Source organism: Oratosquilla oratoria, chromosome 19 (assembly GCF_046742065.1).
Source record: "Oratosquilla oratoria isolate Oo_2021 chromosome 19, ASM4674206v1, whole genome shotgun sequence".
NCBI classification, from domain to species: Eukaryota; Metazoa; Arthropoda; class Malacostraca; order Stomatopoda; family Squillidae; genus Oratosquilla; species Oratosquilla oratoria.
Window position 1 is genome coordinate 46,911,583 of NC_134795.1, and position 27,847 is coordinate 46,939,429.

General features: G+C 39.0%; 2 protein-coding genes across 2 annotated transcripts in view; one reads left to right on the forward strand and one right to left on the reverse strand.

The window, feature by feature from the left end:
- Nucleotides 1-11,288, forward strand: part of Tdh (L-threonine dehydrogenase) — a 75,555-nt gene extending 64,267 nt beyond the window's left edge. Inside the window, exons 5-9 of the mRNA XM_076202951.1 lie at nt 5,289-5,451; nt 5,872-5,986; nt 7,645-7,750; nt 8,676-8,836; nt 9,464-11,288. Coding sequence (XP_076059066.1) covers nt 5,289-5,451; nt 5,872-5,986; nt 7,645-7,750; nt 8,676-8,836; nt 9,464-9,591 — 673 coding nt within the window. The 3' untranslated portion in view covers nt 9,592-11,288. The remainder of the gene's footprint in view (nt 1-5,288; nt 5,452-5,871; nt 5,987-7,644; nt 7,751-8,675; nt 8,837-9,463) is intronic.
- An 11,307-nt stretch (nt 11,289-22,595) lies between these two features.
- On the reverse strand, nt 22,596-24,991 carry LOC143035618 (uncharacterized). The gene is made up of 2 exons (XM_076202485.1): nt 24,740-24,991; nt 22,596-24,536 (listed from the first exon to the last, which is right to left on the reverse strand). Exons 1-2 carry the CDS (start codon nt 24,989-24,991, stop codon nt 22,596-22,598), a joined length of 2,193 nt encoding a protein of 730 aa, XP_076058600.1.
- Between the last annotated feature and the right edge of the window lie 2,856 nt (nt 24,992-27,847).

The window sequence follows — 27,847 nt, forward strand, 5'->3', positions numbered from 1 at the left end:
TCCAATGATCTTTATTGTTACATCAAAGTGCCTCCCCTAAGGGCGTGACTCTACTCCCGTGAACCAATACATTTTTCTCCTCGTCCATCCTTTCTCCAATTAGAAAGACTGTTACAACGTCTTAAGCAATAGAGCTTACTCAAGCAATCACGATATCGATGCATGAATGGCTTAGTTTACATACTGTTACATCAGCATTAAAATCTGGTCCCTAGTGGTTGTTTATAAAGTTTAAGGCATTTCTAAGCATATTTTGTGGCATATTTTTTTTTGTCTATCCAAGATAGAGCAACAAATTAGACACCAAATGAATGATCAGTATCTACTCTACATATATCAACCGTTAGGATTGATTAACTTTCCCGTGACTTTTAATATATACGAAATTGTTGAAAATCTTGACTTTTTTACTAACCTGGAGACATAGTTTTTACATAGAACAAGATAGAGCAACAAAATAGTTATAGAATTAAAGAATTTTTAATGCTCTTTTGAACGTGTACAATCTGATTAATATTGTACAAAATTGGCATGTTATTTATACTATTTACAGAAAAATAACATAATTTCATACATTTGACATATATCATGCAAAGTGGAAAGCGTGATTTTGCAAGTCAAACCATCAACTGATACTATCTAAATAATCATGATTATATGTATCAAAATGATGTTACACAGTCATTTGTTAAGTGTTTAGTTCTTGAAGCCTACGAAGCGCGGTCTGTTGTATTCCATAGCATGGAGGAGATATTTCCTCTGCTTGAGATCTTTAGTGATGACATTTGCAAAATCACTCATCATCTTAACTCCACGCTTAGCGATGTCATTCACTACTCTGAAGTTTCTCACATATTCCAAAGCTTTCTTGTAGTCCTCCTTCTCTGGCCATGATTCAACCCGATCCAGGAGCCAGTCAGGTTCAATGATGGTGATGTCTAACAGAAGGTGGGATTCTGGATCAATGAGATTTAGTGGTGTGGTCTAGAATGTCACCTTCTGAAACACATGTTTTCCCCTTCTGAAGCTGTCTGGCTTCTGAGTATCATGCAGCTGGGCAGCAATCTTTTGTTTCTGTTTGCCACTCAGCCTGCTGCTGAGGAGCGTGAATGGCACGGCCTCTTGTGTCAAGTACCACTTGTGATTTTCCATCTTCTGAAAAACTGCTTCAGCATCCTCTGGGTCTGATCTCCTGTATCTCAACATGATCTGGATGAGCTGAAGATGATTCACAGGGGCATCCGCAACATATATTGACATAATACTGATAACCCACTTTTGGAGAAGAATAAGCAAAACTATAAAGATCTGTATGTTTCGATCATTAACTGTGATCCTCTTCAGCCGAAGAGGATCACAGTTAGTGATCGAAATATACATATTTTTATACTTTCGCTTATTCTTCTCCTAAAGTGGGTTATCAGTATTATTTTACCAATGTGCTACGACATAATTTGTTGTGATATATTGATATCATCCACATTAATGTGTAGAACAGCACCAGGAAGATAATGAGTCGTTTCAGCTTCATCATACTCAATCTGGTCACAAAACATCAGTATCTTCATGGAATACAAGTTCTTGACCATCCATCTGACCTGGTGAGTGGCCCCTGGTCGACTCCAGTGAATCCCACGGGGAGGTGTGCCTCCAAGAACAATCACTGTGGGCTCAGCCATTTTCTTGTAGTCAGCCCTCGGTGGCTTCTCAGGTGTGAGGATGTCATGAAGTATTTCCTCACAATCCCTTTTCTTTTTCCTGAGCCATTTGCTTCTGATCATTAGGGTTTTAGGGGTGTCTGTTGTCAGTTTCCCCCACATATTCTTAAAGTGTCTGAACCAGGGATTCTCTAGACTCTTCACCTTGCCAAATAATAGCTTTTCCCAGACTGTTACAACTAGCACTTCCAGAATGTGTTGTCTGCACGCCAGGTAAAACACCTTAGTGCTCAGCTTTTCCTCAAGCATTTTGGCATTTCCCCTTTGTACTCCACTGTTACTGGATGTAGTGTCAAAAACAAGGGGAGTTATGACACCTGTAAGCCCCCATGTCTCTCAGCATCTTCTCATCCCATTGTAGAGCAGCAAGCTGGGAATGGTCCTCATTGAACTCCGCCATGTAGCTTTGACTGATGTTGTACATGGATAGCATTCTGTTATGACGTTTTGTTAATCTAGGAATGATTAACTTGTCCGGATCAGCCCCACCAGATTTCAAAGTGGCAGAAACTAAGGTAGTAACTTGTTTGTCACACCAGCCAAGACGATCAGCTGTGTTGCAGATGGCACCACATTCCATGACTCTCCTTGGGAACATCTGGTAAGAACATCTAGGACGAGGCTGCTGGTAATCCATATCCTCTGTGTTAGCGTCACTGTCACTAGAATCACCCCAGGTAATGTCATCCACATGAGTAACTGCCTCTTGTTCTTCTGCAGATGCAAAATCATGCAATGTGATATCCATGTAAAACTGCAAAATTATACAATGTGGTAAGCATGAGAAATTGTAAAATGTGGTAAGCATGTAGAACTTCCAACTTGTTGTGATACTCAAAAGTATGATTAGTAAAAGTATGAAAGTATGACTACCTTGTTCTTGCCTCTGCAGTTGCCTCTCAGTCCGGCCTACTTGTTGCTGGAATCTTGTCTCAAAGATCTTCTCATGGCCAGCCAGCCATGCGACCTTTCCTATCAGTCCTCTGGTCCTGGTAGAACTTGATGCCCTCATCTTTTTTCTCCCTGGTTGCTTTCTATATCCTGGACAACATCTGGAGCTCCTATGTCGAACAGGCTGTCCAATTCCAAGACAAATGCACTCATCTTTCCTCCAGGGTCAGTTACTCTTTCTTTACTCTACATCAGTGATCTGTGTTTGTCATGGAGTTTTACGAAGAGCTTTATGCAGTTCTGTCTATTCATCGTCTTGATCCTAGCCATCTACCAGGATGATAGCTTCAACCATTTCATAGGCGAGGTCTTCAACCATGGGCTTCCCTGTATTTTCTGGTAAAGTTTGGAGATAAAGGAAGTGCTAGAATGCTTGTCTGTTGGTGGGAATGTGGGTACCACTGATGCAAGCTGAAGGGTATCCGCCAAGGAAAGTTTCAGCGAGATGATCTGGTGGACGGCCGACTTGATGCTTGCTTCTGGACTGCAGGTGAAGGTTCTGAGACATTAACTGTGTGTCCTCGTAGCTCCTTGCTTAATACCACTGTGAAGTATTTTGTGGAAAGTTTTCTTGAGTTGAATAGCGTTTCTGTACTGGCCTTGCTTTTGTATTGTTCATTATTGCCCAACGTCATTAATAGGTTTCTGTTACTATGAAATATGAAATCAAATGCTGAAATTATGTATGAGTTTTGGTCTAAATTTATTAAAAATTCAAACATCCATACAAAAACCATGTGTACAGGTTAGCAAAAACGTCAGGATTTTCAACAATTTCATATCTTTTATAAGTTACAGGGAAAAATTAATTAATTCTAACGGATGCTATATGTAGAGTAGATTCTATTCTTTCATATGGTACTTAATTTGTTGCTCTGTTTGGGGTAGATAAAAAAGTATACCACAAAATATGCTTAGAAATGCTTCAGCATTAGCCCTTTTGGTACATGCATATACCAAAGGCTTTTTCCCCCTTACAAGGGAGGTAGCAAAAAAGAAAAAGGCATAAAAACCATTCCCACCCATTCCATCCCTAAATACACTCCCCTCCTCTCCACCCTCTACCCTCCCTCTTATCTTGGCACCTCCCGGATGACGGGTCATCCCTGCATCTTGTCCACTGCCCTGGGTCAGAGGCAGTGTCGCAAGTCACAGCACATCCACAGCCAGGCTGCTTCATTAAATCGGCGACCCCCCCCCCCCCGCTCAGTCCCCTCATGCAGAAAAGGAGAAGACGGGGAGAAATCCCTTCGGGCTGCGTCAAATTTTTCTCACACATACTACCTCACCCCCATCCCCCCACCCATTCCACCTCATGCATCACAACATCATCCATATACAACCATTCTCCATTCACCCCTGTCTTCTGTCCTCTCCCGTCCTTCCTCAACAGACATTCCCCTTTTCCCCAAAGCTCTTTTGGTAAGATAGCAAAAAATTTCAGCCCCCATGCGACAATGCTTCCATACATTTTACATAAACATAGATGTAAGTTTTTGCTTCTTCAGGTCAAAAAGCATGGGAAAAAGTACAGTAACGTATGGAAATATGAAAAAGTTGTTTTTTGAACAGGTCTGCACACACACACACACACACACACACACACACACACACACACACACACACACACACACACACACACACACACACACACACACACACACACACACACACACACACACATACGTACATACATACATACATAATACATGTACATATCTAATATATACACACATAGGCCTACACATATAAACATATATATATATATGTATATATATATGTATATATATATATATATATACATACATACATACATACATACATACATACATACATACATACATACATACATACATACTCATACATACTTGTACTTACTCATACATACTCGTACATACTCGTACATGCTCGCACATACGCAAATACAATCCTCGAACCTCGAACCCGGGACCTCAGATTAGGCGTCCACTCCTAATCGTGAGATCCAAAACTACTGGATTTGATTATATTAAAGACATCACTGCCACCACTGATCTATTCCATAGTACATACTTGTATTCAAGGACTTTATTTTGGTTGCTGTTCGATTGTTTTATTCAACTTAAGGGGACCGCCTGGGTTCATTTGCATGTGTATTGTGCTTGTGTTCATTTAAATGCACACACACACACACACACACACACACACACACACACACACACACACACACACACACACACACACACACACACACACACACACACACACACACACACACACACAAACACACACACACACACACACACACACACACACACACACACACACACACACACACACACACACACACACACACACACACACACACACACATACGCGCACACACACACACACACACACACACACACACACACACACACACACACACACACACACAGAACGCACACGGGTAGACTGCCACACTAAGGCCACAAACCACAAAAACTAAGCCTTGTCTGATTGGTTATTTCAAGAGAAGATTAGATAACTTTATGGATAGAGATGGCAAGCGGTAAGGGGCATTTGGCTGCCTTGTGCAGGCCTTGTGGTCTCTTGCAGTTTCCTCCATTCATATGTTGTTATGTTCTTGTCTTCTTGCAGGGTAAACATCGAGGGTCTGCACAACATCATGGAGCTGAGCAAGCAGTACAACCTTAGAGTCTTCGTCCCCTCGACCATCGGAGCCTTCGGGCCGGACTCTCCGAGGAACCCGACGCCCAACATCACAGTTCAGCGTCCCAGGACCATCTACGGCGTCTCGAAGGTGAATGAAACGGATTGGTTAGGTTCTTCTCTTCTTCTCTTCTCTTCTCTTCTCTTCTCTTCTCTTCTCTTCTCTTCTCTTCTCTTCTCTTCTCTTCTCTTCTCTTCTCTTCTCTTCTCTTCTCTCTCGGTGTGTCGTAAAAGGCAACTGAAACCGGGGGTGGGGGTGGCAAAGGGATTAGCAACCTTCTCTTTTCGTATTTTTGTCATACATAGTCAGAGGAAAAGTGTGGTTTGACTGGGCCTTTTCTCCTTATGATAGGGGAGCTTCAACACCGAGTCTGAGAAAGTATTAGTATAGATTCCGAAAAAGAAAGAATGTTGTGATTGGGCCCTTTCCTTTATAATTGGTGAGTTTTAAATCCTTTGTTTATGTGGAACTCCTTTCGTTGACTCCCTCAATGTTCTCGATCTTCCACAGGTCCATGCTGAGCTCCTGGGAGAGTACTACTTCTACAAGTTTGGCCTTGACTTCAGATGTCTTCGGTTCCCTGGCGTGATTTCATCGGACTCACACACCGGAGGAGGAACCACAGGTACACAAGTACTTCAATATACAAAATGTCCTCGAGTTACGTTGGAGATCTGTTCCCTCGGACCCTAAAGTCAAACGTATATATAAAGAAACAGACCAAGGCCATACAGAAATGAAAGGGAAAACGTACAGTAATTAGAGTACAGAAAATTACAAAAATGAAACTGTAATAAAAAAAAAAGCATAAATACAAGAATAATCGCCAAAATGGCAAGTAAAACTGTACATTCTATACCGGCGTAAGGTCGAAAAGACGCAACTTGAGGACGACTGTCACGAAAAAAAAAAAAAAATGCACGCTACAATTCTCACAACGCCAATGTGATTTTCTTTTGTTGAGTACATGCTATGTTTTCCTGTGTAATATTTAGCTTAAAGTTAGGTAATTTTTTGGAATAGATAAAAAAAGCTGTCAAAGAATTTGAATTTGGTAATGAAAAACTCGGGTAATCAAAGCTTTTGCTCGTGACTCTACGTGTGTGTGCCGCATAAAATAAAGTCTTATACTTACAAACGTACGCGCTTATGCACATTCATACATGTGCATAATATATAACAAATGACACATGCGCACGCACGCACACGCAGGCACACTTACTTACACACACACACACACACACACACACACACACACACACACACACACACACACACACACACACACACACACACACACACACACACACACACACACACACACACACACACACACACTGTCTCGACAGAGACTGCAGCAGATCCGAGGTGAATACACAAATACATACACAGTACTTATGAATTAACTTTTGTCTTGTCATTAACTCACGAACTATACTCGTCATCTTCTTTTGCTTCTTAACCCTAATCTTGATGGAAGTCTCGCCCTATCGTGATGTTTTCCCTGCTTTGACTCCCGTTTATCAATATTTTCAAACAATTTCGCCCAGCTCAGCGGACCCCGTGGGTCTGTATTGGTTGATAAATACAAAGCTGATCAACAATCTCGGTTGAAGCATTTAAACTTTCCTCAGTTTAGAAGAGTTTTTCTGTCACGAGGGAACAAGAAGAAGGTGATGAGAAACTTTGTCCTATCATGCGCTTGGGGGACTCTTAGGGCAGGTGACACAGTCACACATTGGAATCAGAAAAAAGTGCGGGATTTGAACCCACAACTAAGCAAATGCGAAGCATACCAACACGCTTCCGATTAGGTCATCAGTGCACTGAGAGGATAACCTGTTTACAAATGGGTTACCCATAACGCTGGGATAAAACTAGCTCGTTTTCTCAATCCTCCCAGGATCATTTGATATTGAAGCTGTCGCCATCCGACCCTAGTGACCTGGGAAGGGTGATGGTTGATTCATATAAAACATCATCTAAAGACAGCAAGGTAGAACTCAGTCAAATCAAATCAAATCGAATCAAATTAAATCAGATCAGATCAAATCAGCCATCTTGAGTCCACTGCTGAACAAATTGGACAAATTTAGGTTTAAGACGGAAATAGGCAAGAATGGACATACCAGTAGAGTGATTAATGAATGTAGTGAGAGCTGAAACTATTGGTTGTTTTGGAGACCATGGGCGCTAATGAGTTAAATATCTTTATGGGTAGAGACGATGACGGTAATGGATATGGAACTGGCAATCTCCCCCATTCTTATGTTCATATTTCAGATTATGCGGTGCAGATATTCCAAGATGCCATAGAAGACAACGACTTTGAGTGTTATCTGAGACCTAACACCAGAATCCCCATGATGTACATCGACGACTGCCTCAGGTGAGCCTTTTTTTTTATCTCAAAATAAATAATTCAATAAATCTATCATCCGCGGACTCCTAGAAATTAATAATGGCCACAGGTTTACCATAAGTCATTCGGTAAATAGATTTTGTGTTCTTTATATAGAGTGACAGTAGGACAGTGTGATATAATGCACCCTGTATCTTCTGTGCATTGGTCGCATTTAGGGTATTTAATATCATTGATAAACCAGATAGTAATAACTAAAGGCACTTTTATAAAGCAAGACTCCACATGCAAAGAAGCACTCACTCAGTCAGCCACGAATGTTTTGATTAATTCAAAGAAACTGGATAAGAATTTCATACTATAACGGTCTGGAATGAGAGAAGTGAGGAATTATGGCAGGTGTTTTGCTAACATTTAAGTTTAGCCATTACAATCTGCCTAATTCTGGGCTACCGTAGTGTGGAGGAAGACAGGGATAACCTTTCATGCACGAAGTGATGAAAAGGTAGGAGCATTAAAAGGGTTTTCATGTGTATGTAATGGATGGCTTCTTTGGCTGGGCCACCATTCTCATGAATATCCAAATATTCCTGTTCATTAAATAAGAGTTAATTTGGGTATACTCTAAGGCTAAGCCACCTCATTTATAATGGGGAAAAGGTTTAGGAATACATTTTACTGATAATGCGTATGTTCATCTGTCTCTTAATTCATAACCTCTTTTCATGCACAACCCCTTTTCATGCACCTTTTCATGCACAACCATGTACAACATTTCTTGCACAACCTCTTTTCATGCACAAACTTTTTCATGCACAATGTTTCAATGCACAATTTTTTCATGCACAATGTTTCAATGCACAATTTTTTCATGCATAACCATGCACAACATTTATGTACAACCCTTATTATGCACAACCTCTTTTCATGCACAATCTCTTTCCATGCCCAGGTCTCTATGGGAGATGCTTGTGGCACCAGAGCATTTGCTCAGGCGTCGGACCTACAACGTGACGGCCATGAGCTTCACGCCCGAGGAGATTGTCGCCGAGGTTAAAAAATACGCGCCGAATCTCCGAGTATCGTACCGCCCAGACTCACGCCAATCCATTGGTGGGTTTAGAGCATGTTCGTAGTTATTTCAATGGTTGATCATGTAGCTAAAGGGACTGTGAGAGTAAGGCGAGATATTCCTCTCTATTGTCCTATATTTCTCTTGAAAAATCGCGTCTCTTTATCATGTAACAGATATGCTCATTGATATTTCTATGGTTGGTTATGTAACTTGAGGTTATGCGAGCGGAAGGCGAGATTATCTTCACTACTGTCCTATATTTTTCTTAAAAAAAGATGCGTAACTATTTTTTTTTTTGGTCATGTAATCCCCTCCCCCCCAAAAAAAAAGCCAAAACAAAACATGATTTAGCTTCTTCTTTGTCATATAACTTCTCTTACCAGTCATAGGGGAATAATATTGAGAGATTCTTCTTCACTCTAAAAGGTTGGATACAATTATGTATACCTGAGTTCCTTTAAACGTGGTGTAACATTGTTTAGGAATTTCTGTGATTTATCTAATCATTTCTTTATATATATATATATATATATATATATATGTATATATATATATATATATATATATATATATATATATATATATATATATATATATATATATATATATATATATATATATATATTTTTTTTGACATGGTCTCTATTTCTCTTCCCCATTTCCAGCCGACACTTGGCCAGAGGTGTTCGATGACACAGATGCCCGCCTGGACTGGGGCTGGAAACACCAGTATGACCTCAGCGACATGTGCAAGATCATATTCGACAACCTCCGGGCTGCCAAGAACTCTTAGGAGCTGGACGGGAGTCACGCCTTGAATATCAACAGTATTTATCGATCTAGGAAGTATTTACCCAGATCGAATATGATACGTGTTGTTGTTGTTGTTATCACATCGCTCCGTATACAGGCTTCCTCTTGACGGGATCGAGGCTCTAGGCGTTGGGATCATTCCTCGGTCGAAAAAAATATTTTGAAATTAAATCAGAATCAGTTGATAAGGTTACTGTGTTGAAGGCGTCTATAAAAGAGAAAATTCGATTCTTTAGTCGTGGAGGTAGGTCATCCCTCAGTTAAATAAGAATAAAAATTTCCTGCAGTTCTTGTTCAGAGCAGAATACTTGATTCATGTGACGTTCATGAATACGTTTAGTGCAGTAGCTGTTGGTTAGGAAAAAGCAAAGAATCTTTCAAAGCAGTGACAATGATCTGCAGGTACTCTCAGACTTGCATGATTATTTTTCATAAAAAAAGAAGAAAAACAGTTCATTTTTCCCTAGCAAACATAAAGAAATATTAAGAGGAATGCCGTCCAAGACAGTTCAACACTAAATTTTTGTACAGAATGAAGGGAAATTTTGTAAATGTTTGATATTCCCTAAAATGATATATACACTATGTATGGCCAAAGTGCCTAAGAATTGTCACTATACACGAAGAAAATAGAACCACCCTGCAGTTTTCCATCTATGATACAAATTGAAAACCCTTTGGTTCCTTGCCTAGCAAATCCGCTGCATTTTAGACGTTCCATGTTAGACTGTGTTGATATGAAGGTCCAGGTTTAGTTCTTGGGAGGTAGGATTATGATCTTTCTGATATAACCTTGACACTACAATCGTCTAGTGTCCTCAGTGTGTCTCGTGCGTATGAAATTCGTCATAAAATTGCATATATCACACTCATATACAGTGATAAACGACGACAGTGTTCCGGTGAAGTGCGATGCCTTAAGTGAAGCTGTATGGTAATGCTGAGGTCTTTGTCGCTGATACCAGCGGAGGTGACTATGGAGCCCAATTCTTGACCCGTATCTCTTTCCACACTCCAGGCAAGTCACCTCTGGACTACACTGCACTACACTACACTACTCTGCACTGCACTACACTACACTACACTACACTACACTACACTACACTACACTACACTACACTACACTACACTACACTACACTACACTACACTACGCACACGTCTCTGCATGGTTGTGTGTATGGGGAAATGAAGATGGAATACTTAGTTATGATGTGGTGTGTGCCTTATTCGAATGAAATACGTGTAAATAGTGAATTGTCCTATTTGTATACACATTAGCAAAGGGAATATGTAGTACTGTTTAAATCAAGAAACGTTGTTATGTAAGATATTACGTTTTATAGAATAAACAATATTCATGTTTAAATTTTAGTTTGTTTAAGTCTGGGTTATAGATTTAACTTTTGACGTGGTAGATGTTTCTTGACTGTCGGTCCTGTGTTGCAGCTGGAGAAGGCTGAGAATGTTCATGTTCTGTTTCATTGCAGTGAGAATATGCTGTATTTGACATATGATATATTTGATTTTCATCTATTTCATTAGAAAAAAATGGTACGATATTTTCTTAGTTGTCTTATTCGTAATCTTGTTCAAGGGAATATCTAGCTACGCCAAAGTCAAGAAATGTTTTTAGATAATATAAGTTTTGCATAATAAATACTCTTGATGCATCAAGTCCAATTTGTGTTATTTTCTTCCTGAAAATGTACAAGACAGCGTTCTAAATTCTAGATGCGGTTTTTACCTATAAAGCATTTTCTTTTTTTCTTTTTTCTTCAACGAGCCGGAAGCTGTACTATATTGAACATTTTCTAGAATCCTACATAGAATTTGATATATCGTTTCTACTTCACTACGTCAGTGATTCTCAAATGGAGGGTGAATTATTTCCTGAAAGGTAATAAGATAATTCTGGAGTGGTGATGGGAGAAGAGAGAGAGGAGAGACAGAGAGACAGACAGACAGAGAGAACCGAGAAAATGTGAACACATTGCAACAGAACATTGTATAAAGGACACCATACCATACTATACAATATACTCGTACTATGTAAATTCAAAGACAATGAAATTCTAATATCTATTGTATTTAACATAAACAAATATAGTGAATACTGACACTGTTTTGAGATTAGGGTGAGAAACTTGATGTCCCTTTCTCCAGGGTGTAAAACAAGTTTGGAAACGAATGCAATAAGTTAATAGTGCTTGTCAACCATGACATTACTACATCCTCTGATGCAGAAATTGTCACAATAAATAAATAAAAAAAGTTCTTAGAATGTTAACAGAGAAACTCCGTGCAATGGAAATTCTAAATTTGTATCTTAACTTGTAAAATCAAAATATTAAAGTTGTAAATTATTAAATGGAAATTTGCAAATAACAGGAAAACTCAGTCTTTCACTCATAATGACATTACTACATTCTCTGATGCAGAAATTGTCACAATAAATAAATAAAAAAAGTTCTTACAATGTTAACAGAGAAACTCCGTACAATGGAAATTCTAAATTTGTATCTCAACTTGTAAAATCAAAATATTAAAGTTGTAAATTATTAAATGGAAATTTGCAAATAACAGGAAAACTCAGTCTTTCACTCATAATGATTGACTGATTCATGACTTCTTTTATTGAGGGTATATAACGTTAAAAAACGAGTAAAATACCGAAATCTAGAAATATATATATAATGTATAGTAGTAGGTATTACTGTTATAAAATCAGAGACGTATCAGTAGGTCAAAAATAAAAGTTACTCCTTAAAAAACCTTAGTATTTACAGAAAACGAACTTTCTAAGCCTTACACAAAGAATATAAAGAAGTAGAACGGGTAACTTTAATATATATATATATGTATGTATATATATATATATATATATATATGTATATATGTATATATATATATGTATATATATATGTATGTATATATGTATATTTATGTATATGTATATATATATATATGTATATATATATATATGTATATATATATATGTATATATATATATATATATATGTATATATATATATATATATATATATATATGAATGGTAAATATTTAGTTTCGACCATGGGAGGAATATAGCAATATAAAATTGAATATTGATTTTGTAAATTAAAATGTATCAACGTAATATGCAAGTTTGTGTGCGGAAATGAAACACAAAAAAGGTGCTAAAACACATTTAAGTAACGAAGTCGTGTAAGACGAATGGTACGCCATGTTTGTTATGGTAGATGCCGACGTCGAAGAAATGAAGGGATGATAGATTCTTCTAAGGTAAACTAAACTAAACTAACCTAACCTAACCTAACCTAACCTAACCAGTGTTTAATAAATCATTACCTGCAAATTAGATGTCATCCGGCTCGTCCTCGTTGTCGTCGTCGTGAGAGACGTTGGCGGGCTTTTCAACCACTCTCTCAGCTTGCGGAGTATACAAATTGATATTTAATTTTCTATTGCTATATTCCTCCCCTGGTCGAAACTAAAGATTTACCGGTTAGGTTAGGTTAGGTTAGGTTAGTTTAGTTTAGTTTACCTTAGACGAATTCATCATCCTTTCATTTTTTCGACGTCGGTATCTACCATAACAATAATGGCGTCCCGATCCTATGCTACCGACTTCGTTCATTAGCATATTTAGCTTGTAGCAAGGTATTTTTGTTTCATTTCCGCACACAACATTGCATATTACGTTGATACATTTTAATTTACAAAATTAATATCTAATTTTGTATTGCTATATTCCTCCCATGGTCGAAACTAAATATTTACCATATATATATATATGTATATATATATATATGTATACATATATATATATATATATATACATACATATATATATATGTATATATATATATATATATATATATATGTGTGTGTGTGTGTGTGTGTGTGTGTGTGTGTGTGTGTGTGTGTGTGTGTGTGTGTGTGTGTGTGTGTGTGTGTGTGTGTGTGTGTGTGTGTGTGTGTGTGTGTGTGTGTGTCTGTGTGTGTGTGTGTGTGTGTGTGTGTGTGTGTGTGTGTGTGTGTGTGTGTGTGTGTGTGTGTGTGTGTGTGTGTGTGTGTGTGTGTGTGTGTGTGTGTGTGCATACATATACCAAGGCCTTTTCCCCCTTTCAAGGGAGGTAGCCAAAAAGAAAAAGGCATAAAATCATTCCCACATGTTCCATCCCTAAATACACTTCACTCCCCTCCACCCTCCCTCTTATCTTAGCACCTCCTGGATAACGGGTCATCCCTGCACCTTGTCTACTGCCCTGGGTTAGAGACATTGTCGTAAGTCATAGCACATCCACAGTAAGGCCGCTTCATTAAATCGGCGACCCCCCTCTCCACCTCATGCATCACAACATCATCCATATACAGCCATTCTCCATTCACCCCTGTCCTCTGTCCTCTTCCGTCCTTCCTCAACAGACATTCACCTCTTCCCTAAAGCCCCCTTCACCCCATCCATCCATCTCATCCTAGGACGTCCCCTCATATTCACTCTGCCTTCCATACCTCTTTTACTAATCTTTCTTCGCTCATTCTTTCCATGTGTCCAAACCATCCCAATACTCTTTCATCAACCCTCTCTCCCAACTCCCTTTCCACCCCTGTTTTCCTCCTCACCTCCTCATTTCTTACTCTATCTAGCCTAGTAACCCCCATCATACTTCTCAGACACCTCATCTCAAATACATTCAGACTCCTCTCTTCCTCTCTTATGTTCCATGTTTCTGCCCCATACAGTGCTGTTGGCACAATCACTCCTTCATATAGTCTCCTCTTAGCATCCATTCCCAAATCTCTATTCCTCATTACACTTTTTAATTCACCAAGGCATTTACTCGCTTCTCTCAATCTACATTCTGCCTCCACCTCCACTCCACCTTTTCCTGCCACATTCGCACCCAAGTATCTAAAACTATCCACTTCCTCCAGACCCTCTCCCTTTATGCTCACTTCCAGTCTGCTGCCACTTTCACCCCTTGTACATCTCATCACCTTAATTTTACCCACATTTGCCTTCAGCTTTCTTCTATCACATACTCTCCCAAACTCTGTCACCAACTTCCTCAATCCCTCCTCCGATCCTACCACAAGCGCAGTGTCGTCCGCAAACAACAGCTGGCTCACCTCCCACTTTTCTCCATTTTCTTTAACCATCTCCAATCCCTGACCCACCACCCTTGCATTTATCTCTCGCACCACCCCATCCATGTACAAGTTGAATAGGCAGGGCGACATAACGCATCCCTGACGAAGTCCCACCTTTACCTCGAACCACTCGCTCTCTCCATATCTAATCCTGACACATACTCTACTACTCTCGTAAAAACTCTTGACAGCTCCTAGAAGCTTTCCTTCTATTCCGTATATCCGCAAAACCTCCCACAGTGCCTTCCTGTCTACCCTGTCGTAAGCCTTTTTCCACATCCATAAAAGCCCAAAAAACTTCCTTCCTCTTTCCTATAGCTTTCTCACATATCTGTCTTACCACAAAAATCTGATCCACACAACCTCTATTTGTCCTAAATCCACATGGTTCCTCACCAATTACTCCCTCTGTTCCTCTCCTAATCCTCTCAATCAAGAAGTACAAGAAGTACAAGAAGAAGCTGAGAGAGGAGTGGGAGGGAGTGAAGGATAGAGTAGAGCTAGGAATGGAGGAGGAATAGGGATAGTTCAAGGAGGGAGTCACAAGGTGTGCAAAGATGGTGTGTGGAACAAGGAGGATGAGAGGAAATAGAAGAAAGGGTAGTGAATGGTGGGATGAGGAAACAAAGAAGGTTGTAGAAGAGAAGAAGCGAGCTTTCACAGATTGGTTACAAAATAGGACGAGGGAGTCATATGAGAGGTACAAAGAAAAGAAAAGTGAAGTAAAGCACAAGGTAAAGGAGGCAAAGAGGAGAGCATATGTGAAATGGGGTAAGGGTATGACAGGAATTTTTTAAAGTAATAAAAAGATGTTTTGGAAAGAAATTCAGAGAGAAAGAGGAGGCGAATCAAGTAGAGAAGAAAAGGTCAAAGGTGCAGATGGAGAGATGATAATGGAAGAGAAGGCAGTAAGGAGAAGATGGACAGAATATTTTAGGGAGTTGCTAAATGTGAAGGACCGTGATGAGTGAGGAAAATGGAGAAGAAATAAGGAATGATGAAGTGAAGGCAGTTGTTAAGATGATGAAAGTAGGTAAGGCACCTGGTCTGGATGGATGCCATGCAGAATGTCTAAAACAAGGAGGTACAGTGATGGTGGACTGGCTGGTGAGGTTATTTAATGTTTGCTGGAGAGAGAGTAGAGTGCCGGAGGAATGGAGGAGTTTCAGAGGGATTAGCTTGTTAAGTGTAGTTGGGAAGGCTTATGGGAGGGTCTTGATTGAGAGGATATATATATATATATATATATATATATATATATATATATATAAATATATATATATATGTATATATATACATATATATATATATATGTATATATATATATGTATATATATATATATATATATATATATATATATGTGTGTGTGTGTGTGTGTGTGTGTGTGTGTGTGTGTGTGTGTGTGTGTGTGTGTGTGTGTGTGTGTGTGTGTGTGTGTGTGTGTGTGTGTGTGTGTGTTTGCGTATGTGTGTGTGTGTGTGTGCGTGTGTGTGTGTGTGTGTGTGTGTGCGTGCGTGCGTGCGTGCGCGCGCGTGTGTGTGTGTGTGTGTGTGTGTGTGTGTGTGTGTGTGTGTGTGTGTGTGTGTGTGTGTGTGTGTGTGTGTGTGTGTGTGTGTGTGTGTGTGTGTGTGTGTGTGTGTGTGTGTGTGTGTGTGTGTGTGTGTGTGTTTACCTAGTTGTATTTTACGGGAAGGGGAGCTATGCTCGTGGTGTCCCGTCCTCATATTTTGTTTTATCTAGACATTTTGAATTCGTGTATCGTTTTTACACACACCACATTTTCATCAAGTTATTCCAAACGCCAATTACTCTGTGGGGAAAGCTGTTCTTTTTCAGGTCTCTTTTATAACTGTCTCTTTTGATCTTTTTTTCCGTGTCCTCTTGTATCTCTACTATCCCATTTGGTTAGATCCTCACTATCAATAGTTTCTATGCCTTTCATGATTCTATAAATAGTTATCAAGTCTCCTCTCTCTCTTCTTTGCTAGTCTCTTCTCATATGATAGTTCTAAGAGTGTTGGTGCCAATTTCGTAATTGGTCTTTGTATTCTTTCAAATTTTGTTATATATTTTTTGAACTTGGTGCCCACGTTGTTACTGCATACTCCAATCTCTTGGTCTTATCAAAGTGACTAGTATTTTCTTCACCATTTCTTCGTCCAGGTATGTAAATACCACTTTGATTGTTATTATTATTCTCCAAAAATTGTGTTTATATGTTTCTCAGGGGACATATTATTCATAAAAATGACTCCCAGGTCCTTCTCATTTTCTACTTTGTTTAATTTCTTCCTCTGCCAATTTATATGATCCCACTATTCTTTTTTTTTCGCTTCTTCCAAATTCCATTATACCACACTTCTTAATATTGAATTCCATCTCCCACTTCCTGCTCCATCCCCATACTTTATTAAGATCACTCTGCAGCGACTCACAATTTTCAACAATTTTGCATCGTCCGCAAAGAAGCCCATATAACTTTCAATTCCTTTATCCATATCATTAAAATATGTAGCAAACATTATTGGGGCTAGAACTGTTCCACTAACCACTTCATCCCAATTAGAATGTTTGTCTCTTATCACCACTCTCATTTTTCTTTCATGCAAGAAGTCTTCTATCCACTTCAGCAGTTTGCCCTGCATTCTTCATGCAGTTTCTAATTTCTTTAGCAATTTCTTATGTGGCACCTTATCAAAGGCTTTTTTCAGGTCTAGAAATGCACAATCAGCCCATTCATCTTTCTTGTATTATATCTATTAGCCTTCAATAGGTTTGTGACGCATGATCGTCCTTGCTTAAATCCAAATTGCCTTGGATTTAGTTTTTTTTTTTTTTTCATATGGCTTACCCATCTACTTTTGATCATTCTTTCACAAATTTTCGTTATCGTACTTGTAAGAGAGACCGGTCTATAGTTAGTAGGGTCTTCCTTGTTTCCCCCTTTATATATTGGTACTATATTTGCTCTTTTCCAATCTTCTGGAACTTTTTCTTCGTTCATTGAACTGCTTATTAGACTATGTATTTTGTCTGTTAGTTCGTTCCTGCATTCTCTCAAAATCCAGTTTGCCATTTCATCTGGTCCATGCGATTTTCTGACATCGAAATTACTTAAGTGATTTATTATTTCTTTCCTTGTTACTTCTATATATTTCATAGGGTGACTTCCTCCTCCCACTCGACACATCTATGTTGTATGTTCTCCGTCATAAACACCGATTTGTAATGCTTGTTTATAATTTCTGCCATTTCTATTTCCTCTTTTTATTCAACTCTTTGTCGTAGTTTCTCTAATTCTCTTTTGTTTTTCAGTTTGTTGTTTATAAATCTATAAAGTAGTTTTGGTTGATCTTTACATTTTTCTATGACATCATTTTCGTGTTTTCTCTTTTCTTCTCTGCACACTTGTACATATTCATTTCTATAACTAATATATATTTTCCCTTTTTCAGGTCTTTTGTCTTTCTTCCATTTTATCCAAGCTTTATCCCTTTTGTCTTTTAAATCCCTACATCTTTTGTTGTACCAGTACTTTACATATCCTTTTTCTTGTTTTTGTCTTGGAACACACTTTTCCACTCCTTTATAATTCTTTTTTTAAATATTCCATTTCTCTTCTACTGTTGTTTCCTCCTTGTGTATCCTTTCCCAGTCTGCTTTATAAAAGAATTCTCTTATTTTGTCATTTTTTTCCATACATTAATCTTCCCTTTCTATATTGTTCATCTTTTCCATGTATTTTTACTCATTTAGTTCCAGTTTAACCAAAATGTGGTCACTTTTACTTATTCGTGTCTTATATTCAATCTTGTTCACTATATCAAGTTCTGTTCACTATTGCGAGACTGGACCTGATAAGGTCCAGTCTCGATGGTTCTTCCTCATTTCTATACCTAGTATATTCCTGTATTCATTACGTCATTGTATGTTCTATAATCATAACAAGTAGTACATTTCCCCATAGGTCGTCTTCACCCTTCACTGTCATCTCTTCCCAACATATTTCCTTACAGTTAAAGTCACCCATTGTAACTATTCTCCCTCCATCTTCCATTATCTTATTTAGTGTTATCCTTGTGTTTTCTAACATATTTTTGTGTTCTCTTTCTTCCCATGAAGCCGTTTTAGGAGGCGCATAATTTACCACAATCTTCCTGCTCTTCCCATCCTTGTCCTCCACTTCCATCATAATCATCTCTACTTTATTCATTCCATATGCGAGATTCCTCACATCTATATTCATTCTTAGTCAGGAACATAACTCTACCTCCTTGTTTTACCTCTCTGTTTCTAATCCAGTAATTATATGCACCGTGTCCTACATTGCTGGGTGGTAGTGGAGCTTTCAATTTTGTCTCTACAATTCCCATGATATTCTCATTTTTTTCTTGGTTTCTAGTCTTTTTGCTTTCTCATCCTCTATTTCCTATCTATTTATCTTTCTTTTTATCCACGCCTGCTTATATTGATCACTTTTTGCTAGTTTCTCTGTTTTTGCTAAGATATTCTCTGATGTCGTTTGTGACTTGAATTTAACATTAATTGGTCTGGTCTTATCTGTATTGTATTTTCCTAATCTATATATTTCTTTATTTTTTTCCTGTTTCCTGATCATTTTCTTGAACTACTTCTAATATCTTATTTACTTATTCCTTCTCCTCCTTTACTCTTGTAGTCCTATTTTGATTATGCTTCTCTTCCATCCCCAATATAATTATACATTTCTTTTTACCCGCTAACTCTCTTACTATATTTCCCTTCTCCCTCATCACTTTAATAACTGTGTTCTTAGTTTGTTCTTTCATATGTTGTTTCACTATATCTCTAAATTCTATTTTGTTGTTCTCTTGTACTTTTTCCAACCACTTACCTCTTTCGTTATGAAATCTTTATTATCTTTATTATTTCTCTTTAATTCCTCATTCTGATCCTTTACTTCTTTTAGCTGTCTTTTTAATTTTTCTATTTCTTTAGTTAGGTTTTGATTCTCCTTCTTTAGTTCTTCCAGTTTATCAACTCTTTGTGTAACTAGTGTTAATTGGTTAAACCTAACCTCCCATGCTTTGTTCATTTCCTTTATGTTTTCCTCTAGATTTACTAATCGGGGGCGGATTTCATCACCTCCCTCATTAAATTCATAAAAGCTAGTTATCTTTTCTTTCCATTGACCTGATATTATCCATATTTCTGCTTTTGATATCTCTGCTCCCCTGTTCTACCTCGCCTGTGTATTCTGCACACCTTTCGTTGACAACCCTTTTGACTTCCGGGGCCCGTTCGTCCCTTTTCTCATTTCCTTCCATTTTCCTTAATAATGCCTCCCCTTCTCCCTTTTCTTCACCTGCGCACTACACCACGAGCTTTCCCCTTCCCTACTAATACAACACTCCCTCGTCGCTGTAATCCATAAAAATTGTGTTTCTTTCCGGAGATCCAATCTTCGCTGTTAGCCCGACGTGTGTGTGTGTGTATATATATATATATATATATATATATATATATATATATATATATATATATATATATTGTTACGTACGTCAAAGTTAGTCTAAGGGGGGAACATACATAACATTTCGAAGTGAATGAATTTAAAGCATACAATAACATTTAACAATATTTATTACCAACTGACATTCCCAACAAATACAATTAAACTTAACATTAAATTAGACTTATCTTAAATTAACTTAACACTATTCAACTTGACCACTAGGAACTTGAACAAATTAAGAACTTGAGTACACAGAGAACTTGGTTCCTTCCGCAACGCCCTACGTTACCAGCACCGAAGGGATGATGAGTAGTCCGATATCGTCTCTCGTCCACCAACACCAGGTTAGAAGCGAGTGTATTCAGCTTACAGCTGAGACTGACTAATGGGGCGGTGAACCCTCATTTTATAGGAGAGAGTCGAAACCTCAGGTGCTTCGAGGGTTTGAAGCCGGCTCGATGAAACATGGTGCGACGTGGCGGGGTGTGATTCAGAAGTGTCGTAGTGGTTGTTAGGTGGTAATAGGTGGTTAGTAGAGGTATACCTTACACTCCCCCACCATTAAGACGCCGCCACATCGGGATGTAGAGGCGGTGAGTGAGAATAAGATGGTTTATATACGGCTCAGGGTATCGGCCAACACGTTTTGGGATCCGGTGATATGGTGGATGTCTATGTTAAATGGTTGAAGGAACAGAGACCACCGAAGCATCCTTTGGTTCGAAGTTTTGTTACGGTGTAGAAAGGTCAGAGGGTTGTGGTCGCTGTATATTTTGAGAGGTTTTATGCTAGGTTGAAGGTAGCACTCAAACTTCTTGATAGCAGCCACTATAGCCAGTAGCTCCTTCTCTACAGTAGAATAGTTGAGTTGATGGACGTCTAGTTTTGCAGAGAAGTAGGCCACTGGGTGAAGAGTGTCTGTGTTCTCCTGGAGAAGTACAGCTCCAATAGCGACATCACTAGCATCGGTGTGGAGAACGAAGGGTTTAGTGAAGTCTGGTGACCGTAGAACTGGATCCCTTGTAAGCATCGCCTTAAGATGTTCGAACGCGGCTTGACAATTTTGTGTCCACTTGTATGGAACAGAACCGCTGGTCAGCTTGGTGAGAGGAAGTACAGCTTCGGCGAAGTTCGGGCAGAATCTCCGATAGTACTCTGCCATACCCAAAAACCTCATGAGCGCCTTCCGGGTAGCGGGAACAGGGTACTCCATGACAGCAGAGATGTTAGCAGTCTTGGGTCGAACGATGCCTTGCCCAACTTCATGTCCAAGATACGTCACTGTAGCCTTTCCAAAGCTGGTCTTGGAGAGTTTGACAGTCAGGTTGGCTTGGCATAATCTGGATAGCACAGCATCTACCTGTTGGAGGTGTTGTTGCCAGTCATGAGAAAAAATCAAGATGTCATCTAAATACACCCCCACACCCTTTAAGTCTTGCAATAGGTAGTTCATTGCCCTCTGAAAGGTGGCCGGACTATTCCTCATTCCGAAGGGCATGACATTATAATGATAGAGGCCAAATGGTGTTGTAAAAGCAGAGATAAATTTAGTCTCTTCTGTTAAAGGTATCTGATAGTAACCTTTCATTAGATCTATTTTAGTAATGTACTGGGCTGTTCCCACCTCGTCAATTAGGTCGTCAACGCGGGGTAATGGATATGCGTCAGGAACAGTTATAGAGTTGACTCTCCTATAGTCCGTACACAGGCGAAGTTGACCTCCCTCCTTCGGCACCAGCAGGCACGGCGAAGCCCAGGGGGATTGACTCGGGCTGGCCAATCCGTGGTCGAGCAGGAAGTTGACCTCACTCCTCATCTGCTCTCGCTTCTGGGGGTGGATTCTATAAGGATTGTGCCTAATAGGAGAAGATCCAGGTACAAGCTTCACGTCATGAGTGGCAATGTTGCAGATGCCGGACACATCTTTGAAGAGAGAGTCATATTTGTGAATGATTTCAGTTACATCATTGGCATGTTCATTCGTGAGATGACTAAGGTAGGGAACTAGGTTACCAAGTATATGCGAATTATCGGTAGGATGGGAGTCAATGTTCGGTAAAATCTTGTCAAAATTAATGTACATGGCATTATTAGGTGTATGAGGACATAACATTAGGTACAGTATTCACCGCTAACACTTGTTTCTCATAGTCTAGTAGTGGGCTAGTGGTCTTATATGGTTTAATTAGGTTCACATGAATATGTTGGGTAGCCTTGCGACGGTCGGGTGTTGAAATTACATAGTTAGAATCTGATAGTTTCTTAGAAATTTTGTATGGTCCATGATATTTAGCGCTAAGAGGTGAACCAGAGATAGGGATGTATGCCAGGACTAAGTCCCCCTCTTTGAACTCTCTGACCAAGGCTTTTGAGTCAAGTTAGTCTTCATTACAGACTGGGCATGAGCTAGGTTAGTTTTGGCAAAAGAACGAACTTTATCCAAGTTAGATTTAAGAGAGGTAATGTAATTGTTTACCGTGACTAACTTTGTAGAAGGTAAGGAGATCAAATGATCTTTGATGACCTTGAGGGGTCCTCTTACCTTGCGTCCAAAGAGCAACTCAAAAGGTGAGACCCCTAGGGATTCTGATGGTGTTTCCCTTATGGCAAATAGAAGAAATTGCAGGCCCTCATCCCAATCTCTGTCTTCCTCACAGCAGAACTTCCTAATCATAGATTTCATAGTCTGATGAAAACGTTCCAAGGCCCCCTGCGACTGAGGATGGTAAGCTGTTGATAGAGTTTGTTTAATACCGAGCAGCTTTAGAACTTCTGCAAATAGAACACTGGTAAAATTGCTACCTCTGTCTGATTGGATTTCTTCTGGGATTCCAAAGGTCGTGAACAAGTTAGTGAGGGTATTAGCAACAGTTTTAGCAGTGATATTCTTAAGAGGAAAAGCATCAGGGTATCTTGTAGTTGGGCAAAGTGTGGTGAGAATGTATTGGTTGCCTTTCTTTGTCTTTGGGAGAGGTCCAACAATGTCTATAATTAATTTACTGAAAGGCTCAAAAGGTACTTTAATAGGCTGCAATGGATATGGTGGTATAGTTTCATTAGGTTTCCCAACAATCTGGCATGGGTGGCAATTCTTAACAAATTCAGCTACATCTTTTTTCATGCCAGGCCAATAAAACTCATTCAGAAGGCGAAGATATGTCTTCCTTATTCCTAAATGACCTGAGAGACCTTGGTGAGCTACTTCCATTATAGGAGTTCTCAAGCTGGTGGGTAATACAATTTGGTGACATTCTGCCCAGGTGTCATCATCTGATAATTGCGGTGGTCTGTAAAGTCTCATGAGGATGTTATCATGATAGTAGAATGATGGAGGATGTAGAATATCTTCCTTGGGAACTACTTTAGAGTGTAAGGGAGTTAGAGTAGTGTCATTCTGTTGTGCTTCTAATAAACTCTGTTCAGTGAATATTTGTGGAATAGCACTTGGAGGAGGAAGGGGTGAATGTGTAGGTGTGTCTTTTAATTTTTGGGATCGGGTTACCGCACAACTAGGGAACAAATTTGGCTGTTCTCGCTCTAACTCATCAGTAGGGTTATGCGTTAAGGGAGTGTCACTCAAAATGATAGGAGCAGGAGTTTGTGACACTTTACATTTAGGGTCTGGGCATTGTTTTATGTGGTGTCCACGTCTTTTACAAAATGAGCAGATTAGATTTGTTTTTAAATTACTCTGATCTACCAGCTCACCATCCTTAAACCCACTATTAGACTTTACATTATGCTGGAGCACTCTCCTCTCCCTGGTGGGCGAACGATGGACCAGGGAAAACACATCAGCCAACTGTGCGGCCTTAATCAGGTCATTTTCTCCCCTATCGATGAGGTGCATTTTGATAGAGTAGGGAATCTTTCTTATAAATTCCTCTAATGCTATAACATTAACAATTTCATCAAAAGTATTAACACTGGCTGACTTTAACCACCTCTTAAGACCCCTTAATTTCTCAGAGGCAAATTCATGGTAAGTTTGATACTGAAGTTTATTAAGTGACCTAAATGCTTGTCTGTATCCTTCTGTACTGATTGAGTACGAAGCTAGAATTGCTACTTTAACCTCGTCATAATTAGTGTTATCGTCCACATTATTACATACTTTAAGTGCTTTATCAGACAGCTTAGGTTTAATAAGCCAAACCCAGTCAGGTTTAGGAATTTCAAAGTGTAGAGCTGTGGATTCAAATTCCCTAAAGAAAGACTCAGGATCACTATCAGGAAATGTAGGTATAAGCTTGACATACTTCAGCAAATCAGTCTTAGTTTTAGGAGAGTTGGCATTGTTTTGAATGTCTAATTGCTTAAGTTGAAGTTCATGAGCCCTTTCCTTTTCTCTTTCTTCTCTCTCTCCTTTTCTCTTTCCTTTTCTCTTTCTTCTCTCTCCTTTTCTCTTTCTTCTCTCTCCTTTTCTCTTTCTTCTCTGTCATAGTCTATTTGCATTTGTTGAGACATTAGCTTCACTTTCTCTAGTTCAAGTAATAGATTAGGATCTGAAGTCTGTAACGAACGTGAAGCTTCGAGGACATCTTTATCCCCTAAGTGAGCTAGAATTAGAGCACGTAGCTCATCTTTCCTTAAGTCAGGTTTGAAAGAGATATTGAAGGTCTTTGCTATATACTTTAAATCGTCCTTACAAATATTAGTCTCTTTGAATTCTTGGATCTCTGGGTTACCCACAAACTCAGTCGCTTTGAAATCACTCTGCTTAGCCATGGTTTAAATTTAAAAGATTCCGTACTCTATATATATATATATATAAGTGAAACCTGCTTAGAGCCTGGCAAGTTAACTCGAGAATAAGCTAAAGGCCTTACAGGTATCATGAAGTTTATCACCTGGCATAAACTTAAGTGGCAAGACCGAATTAGGTTCTTGCAAGGTACGTTCTACTCGTAACAAGCCAAAAGGAAACAGGGGGACAGCAGCCCACACTACTGTAAAACAAGGGCCCTATTCATAGGTATACTCTGTAGTTTAAGTAAAAAGTAGAGTATTTGGGTTGGTCAAGTTACAGCGACGTAATCGTGCATAAAGTAAATTCACATAAGTTATAGTAAGCAAGGAAAAGGAGTCACAATTGCAAGCTGTATGTGGGAGAACACCACTTCTGTCGGTAAGAACAATACATAGAACAACCTACTGTACTAAATACCCCTATTTGGCCATTTATAGATAATTTAGAGCAGGTACAAGCAGGATTCACAATAAATGCACACAAGGTTATAGAGACGTTGCGGAGAGAAGTCAAGTTCCAGGTGAAAATATTTTTCAATTTCAAGTTAAATACAATTATTAAACTATTAGAGAGAATCAGAGTGATTACGATGACTTATTACGATCAACGAGTCAGATCCCGGACGGGCCCCCACAAATGTTACGTACGTCAAAGTTAGTCTAAGGGGGGAACATACATAACATTTCGAAGTGAATGAATTTAAAGCATACAATAACATTTAACAATATTTATTACCAACTGACATTCCCAACAAATACAATTAAACTTAACATTAAATTAGACTTATCTTAAATTAACTTAACACTATTCAACTTGACCACTAGGAACTTGAACAAATTAAGAACTTGAGTACACAGAGAACTTGGTTCCTTCCGCAACGCCCTACGTTACCAGCACCGAAGGGATGATGAGTAGTCCGATATCGTCTCTCGTCCACCAACACCAGGTTAGAAGCGAGTGTATTCAGCTTACAGCTGAGACTGACTCATGGGGCGGTGAACCCTCATTTTATAGGAGAGAGTCGAAACCTCAGGTGCTTCGAGGGTTTGAAGCCGGCTCGATGAAACATGGTGCGACGTGGCGGGGTGTGATTCAGAAGTGTCGTAGTGGTTGTTAGGTGGTAATAGGTGGTTAGTAGAGGTATACCTATATATATATATACATCAATATCAATATATATATATATACATACACACACACACACACACAAACACACACACACACACACACACACACACACACACACACACACACACACACACACACACACACACACACACACACACACACACACACACACACACACACACACACACACACACACACACACACATATATATATATATATATAATATATATATATATATACTGTATATATATGTATATGTTTATATATATATATATATATATATATATATATATATATTCGTAAAGGTAGGTAGCAGATCTTCCTTAATACATATAGAATTAAATTTGATCTCTGCTTGTGCAAGAATAAGCTTCTTGTATAATACACAATATGAACTTCGGCAATCTTTTATTCCGACTTCATGAAGAACAAAGAAGCACTATTAGAAAGGTTGAATCCTTCAACAAGAAGCTTATTCATGCACAAGCAGCGGTCAAATTTAATTATATATATATATATATATATATATTATATATATATATGTATATATATATACATATATGTGTGTGTGTGCGTGTGTGTGTGTGTACATATATATATATACATATATATATATACATATATATATATATATATAACTTATTCTATATATCTATATAGATATATATATATATATATATTTATTTATCTACATATTTATTTATATATAGACTATATATATATATATATATATATATATATATATCTATCTCCCTGTAACCTTAAAAATAGCGATATGGCGAGTGAATGTGTTACTGTGTTCAGCGCCGAAGAGGTACAATCTCTATTTAGTAGAATTGAAGTCTTGGAGGATGTTGTTAAGTGCCTCAAAGAGGAGAATCGAGTTCTCCGCTCGAAGGCCCATAATACGGAAGACAAAATTAGCGATGAGCATGGATGGAATACGGTGAAAAATAAAATGCGGAAAAGTGGAAAAAAGTCCTCACCAGCCCCACTGAAATGCAAAAACTCGTTTCAAGTGCTGGCGAATCTGCAGGAAGAAGAAACTAATGAAATCCAAGAGAAGAAGGAAAGGGCAGACGCTGGATCCCTGCCAACAGGTAAGATTTTGGTAGTAGGAGACAGTCAAGTGAGGTATTTAGACAGGGTTTTCTGCGACAAAGATAGGAAACATAGGACGCAGGTGTGTTTCCCCGGCGCGGGCATAAGAGATGTTAGAGATAGGATTGAAGAGTGTCTAGTAGGAGAAGGTAAGGACCCAGTAGTTTGCTTAAGTGCCGGAGGAAACGATATGGGTAAGTTAGGGAGTGAGGAATTATTTGCGCGGTACCGGGATGCGCTAGACAAGATCAGAAATAGGGGAGGTGTTCCTGTAGTATGTGGAATCCTTCCGAGGCGTAGAGTTGGAGGCATGTGGCATTCCAGGGCTATTGCAATGAATTGAAGGCTGGCAAAACATTGTAAGGTCAATGGATGGGCATTTGTCGACAACTGGGACCGCTTTTATGGTAAGAATCACCTATACACAAGAGACGGAGTGCACTTGTCTCCCAGAGGATTTCGGCTCCTTGCTGAATCCCTTGAGCGAGAAGTAGGCATCCTACAGGGTTTTTTCGGGTAGATTACGTGGGAGTAGGGGGGGAAGTATCGGAATTTAGTTAAGGCAATAGAAACAACTTAGAGGACTGTGTAAAAAATCACCAAA

Excerpts from the sequence above, each read along its gene's own strand:
- LOC143035618 (XM_076202485.1), bottom strand. The coding sequence starts at position 24,991 with ATGGCTAAGCAGAGTGATTTCAAAGCGACTGAGTTTGTGGGTAACCCA. Across the intron at positions 24,537-24,739 it reads TATTACTTGAACTAGAGAAA|ACTGATTTGCTGAAGTATGT; the intron begins GTGAAGCTAATG and ends CCTAAAACTAAG.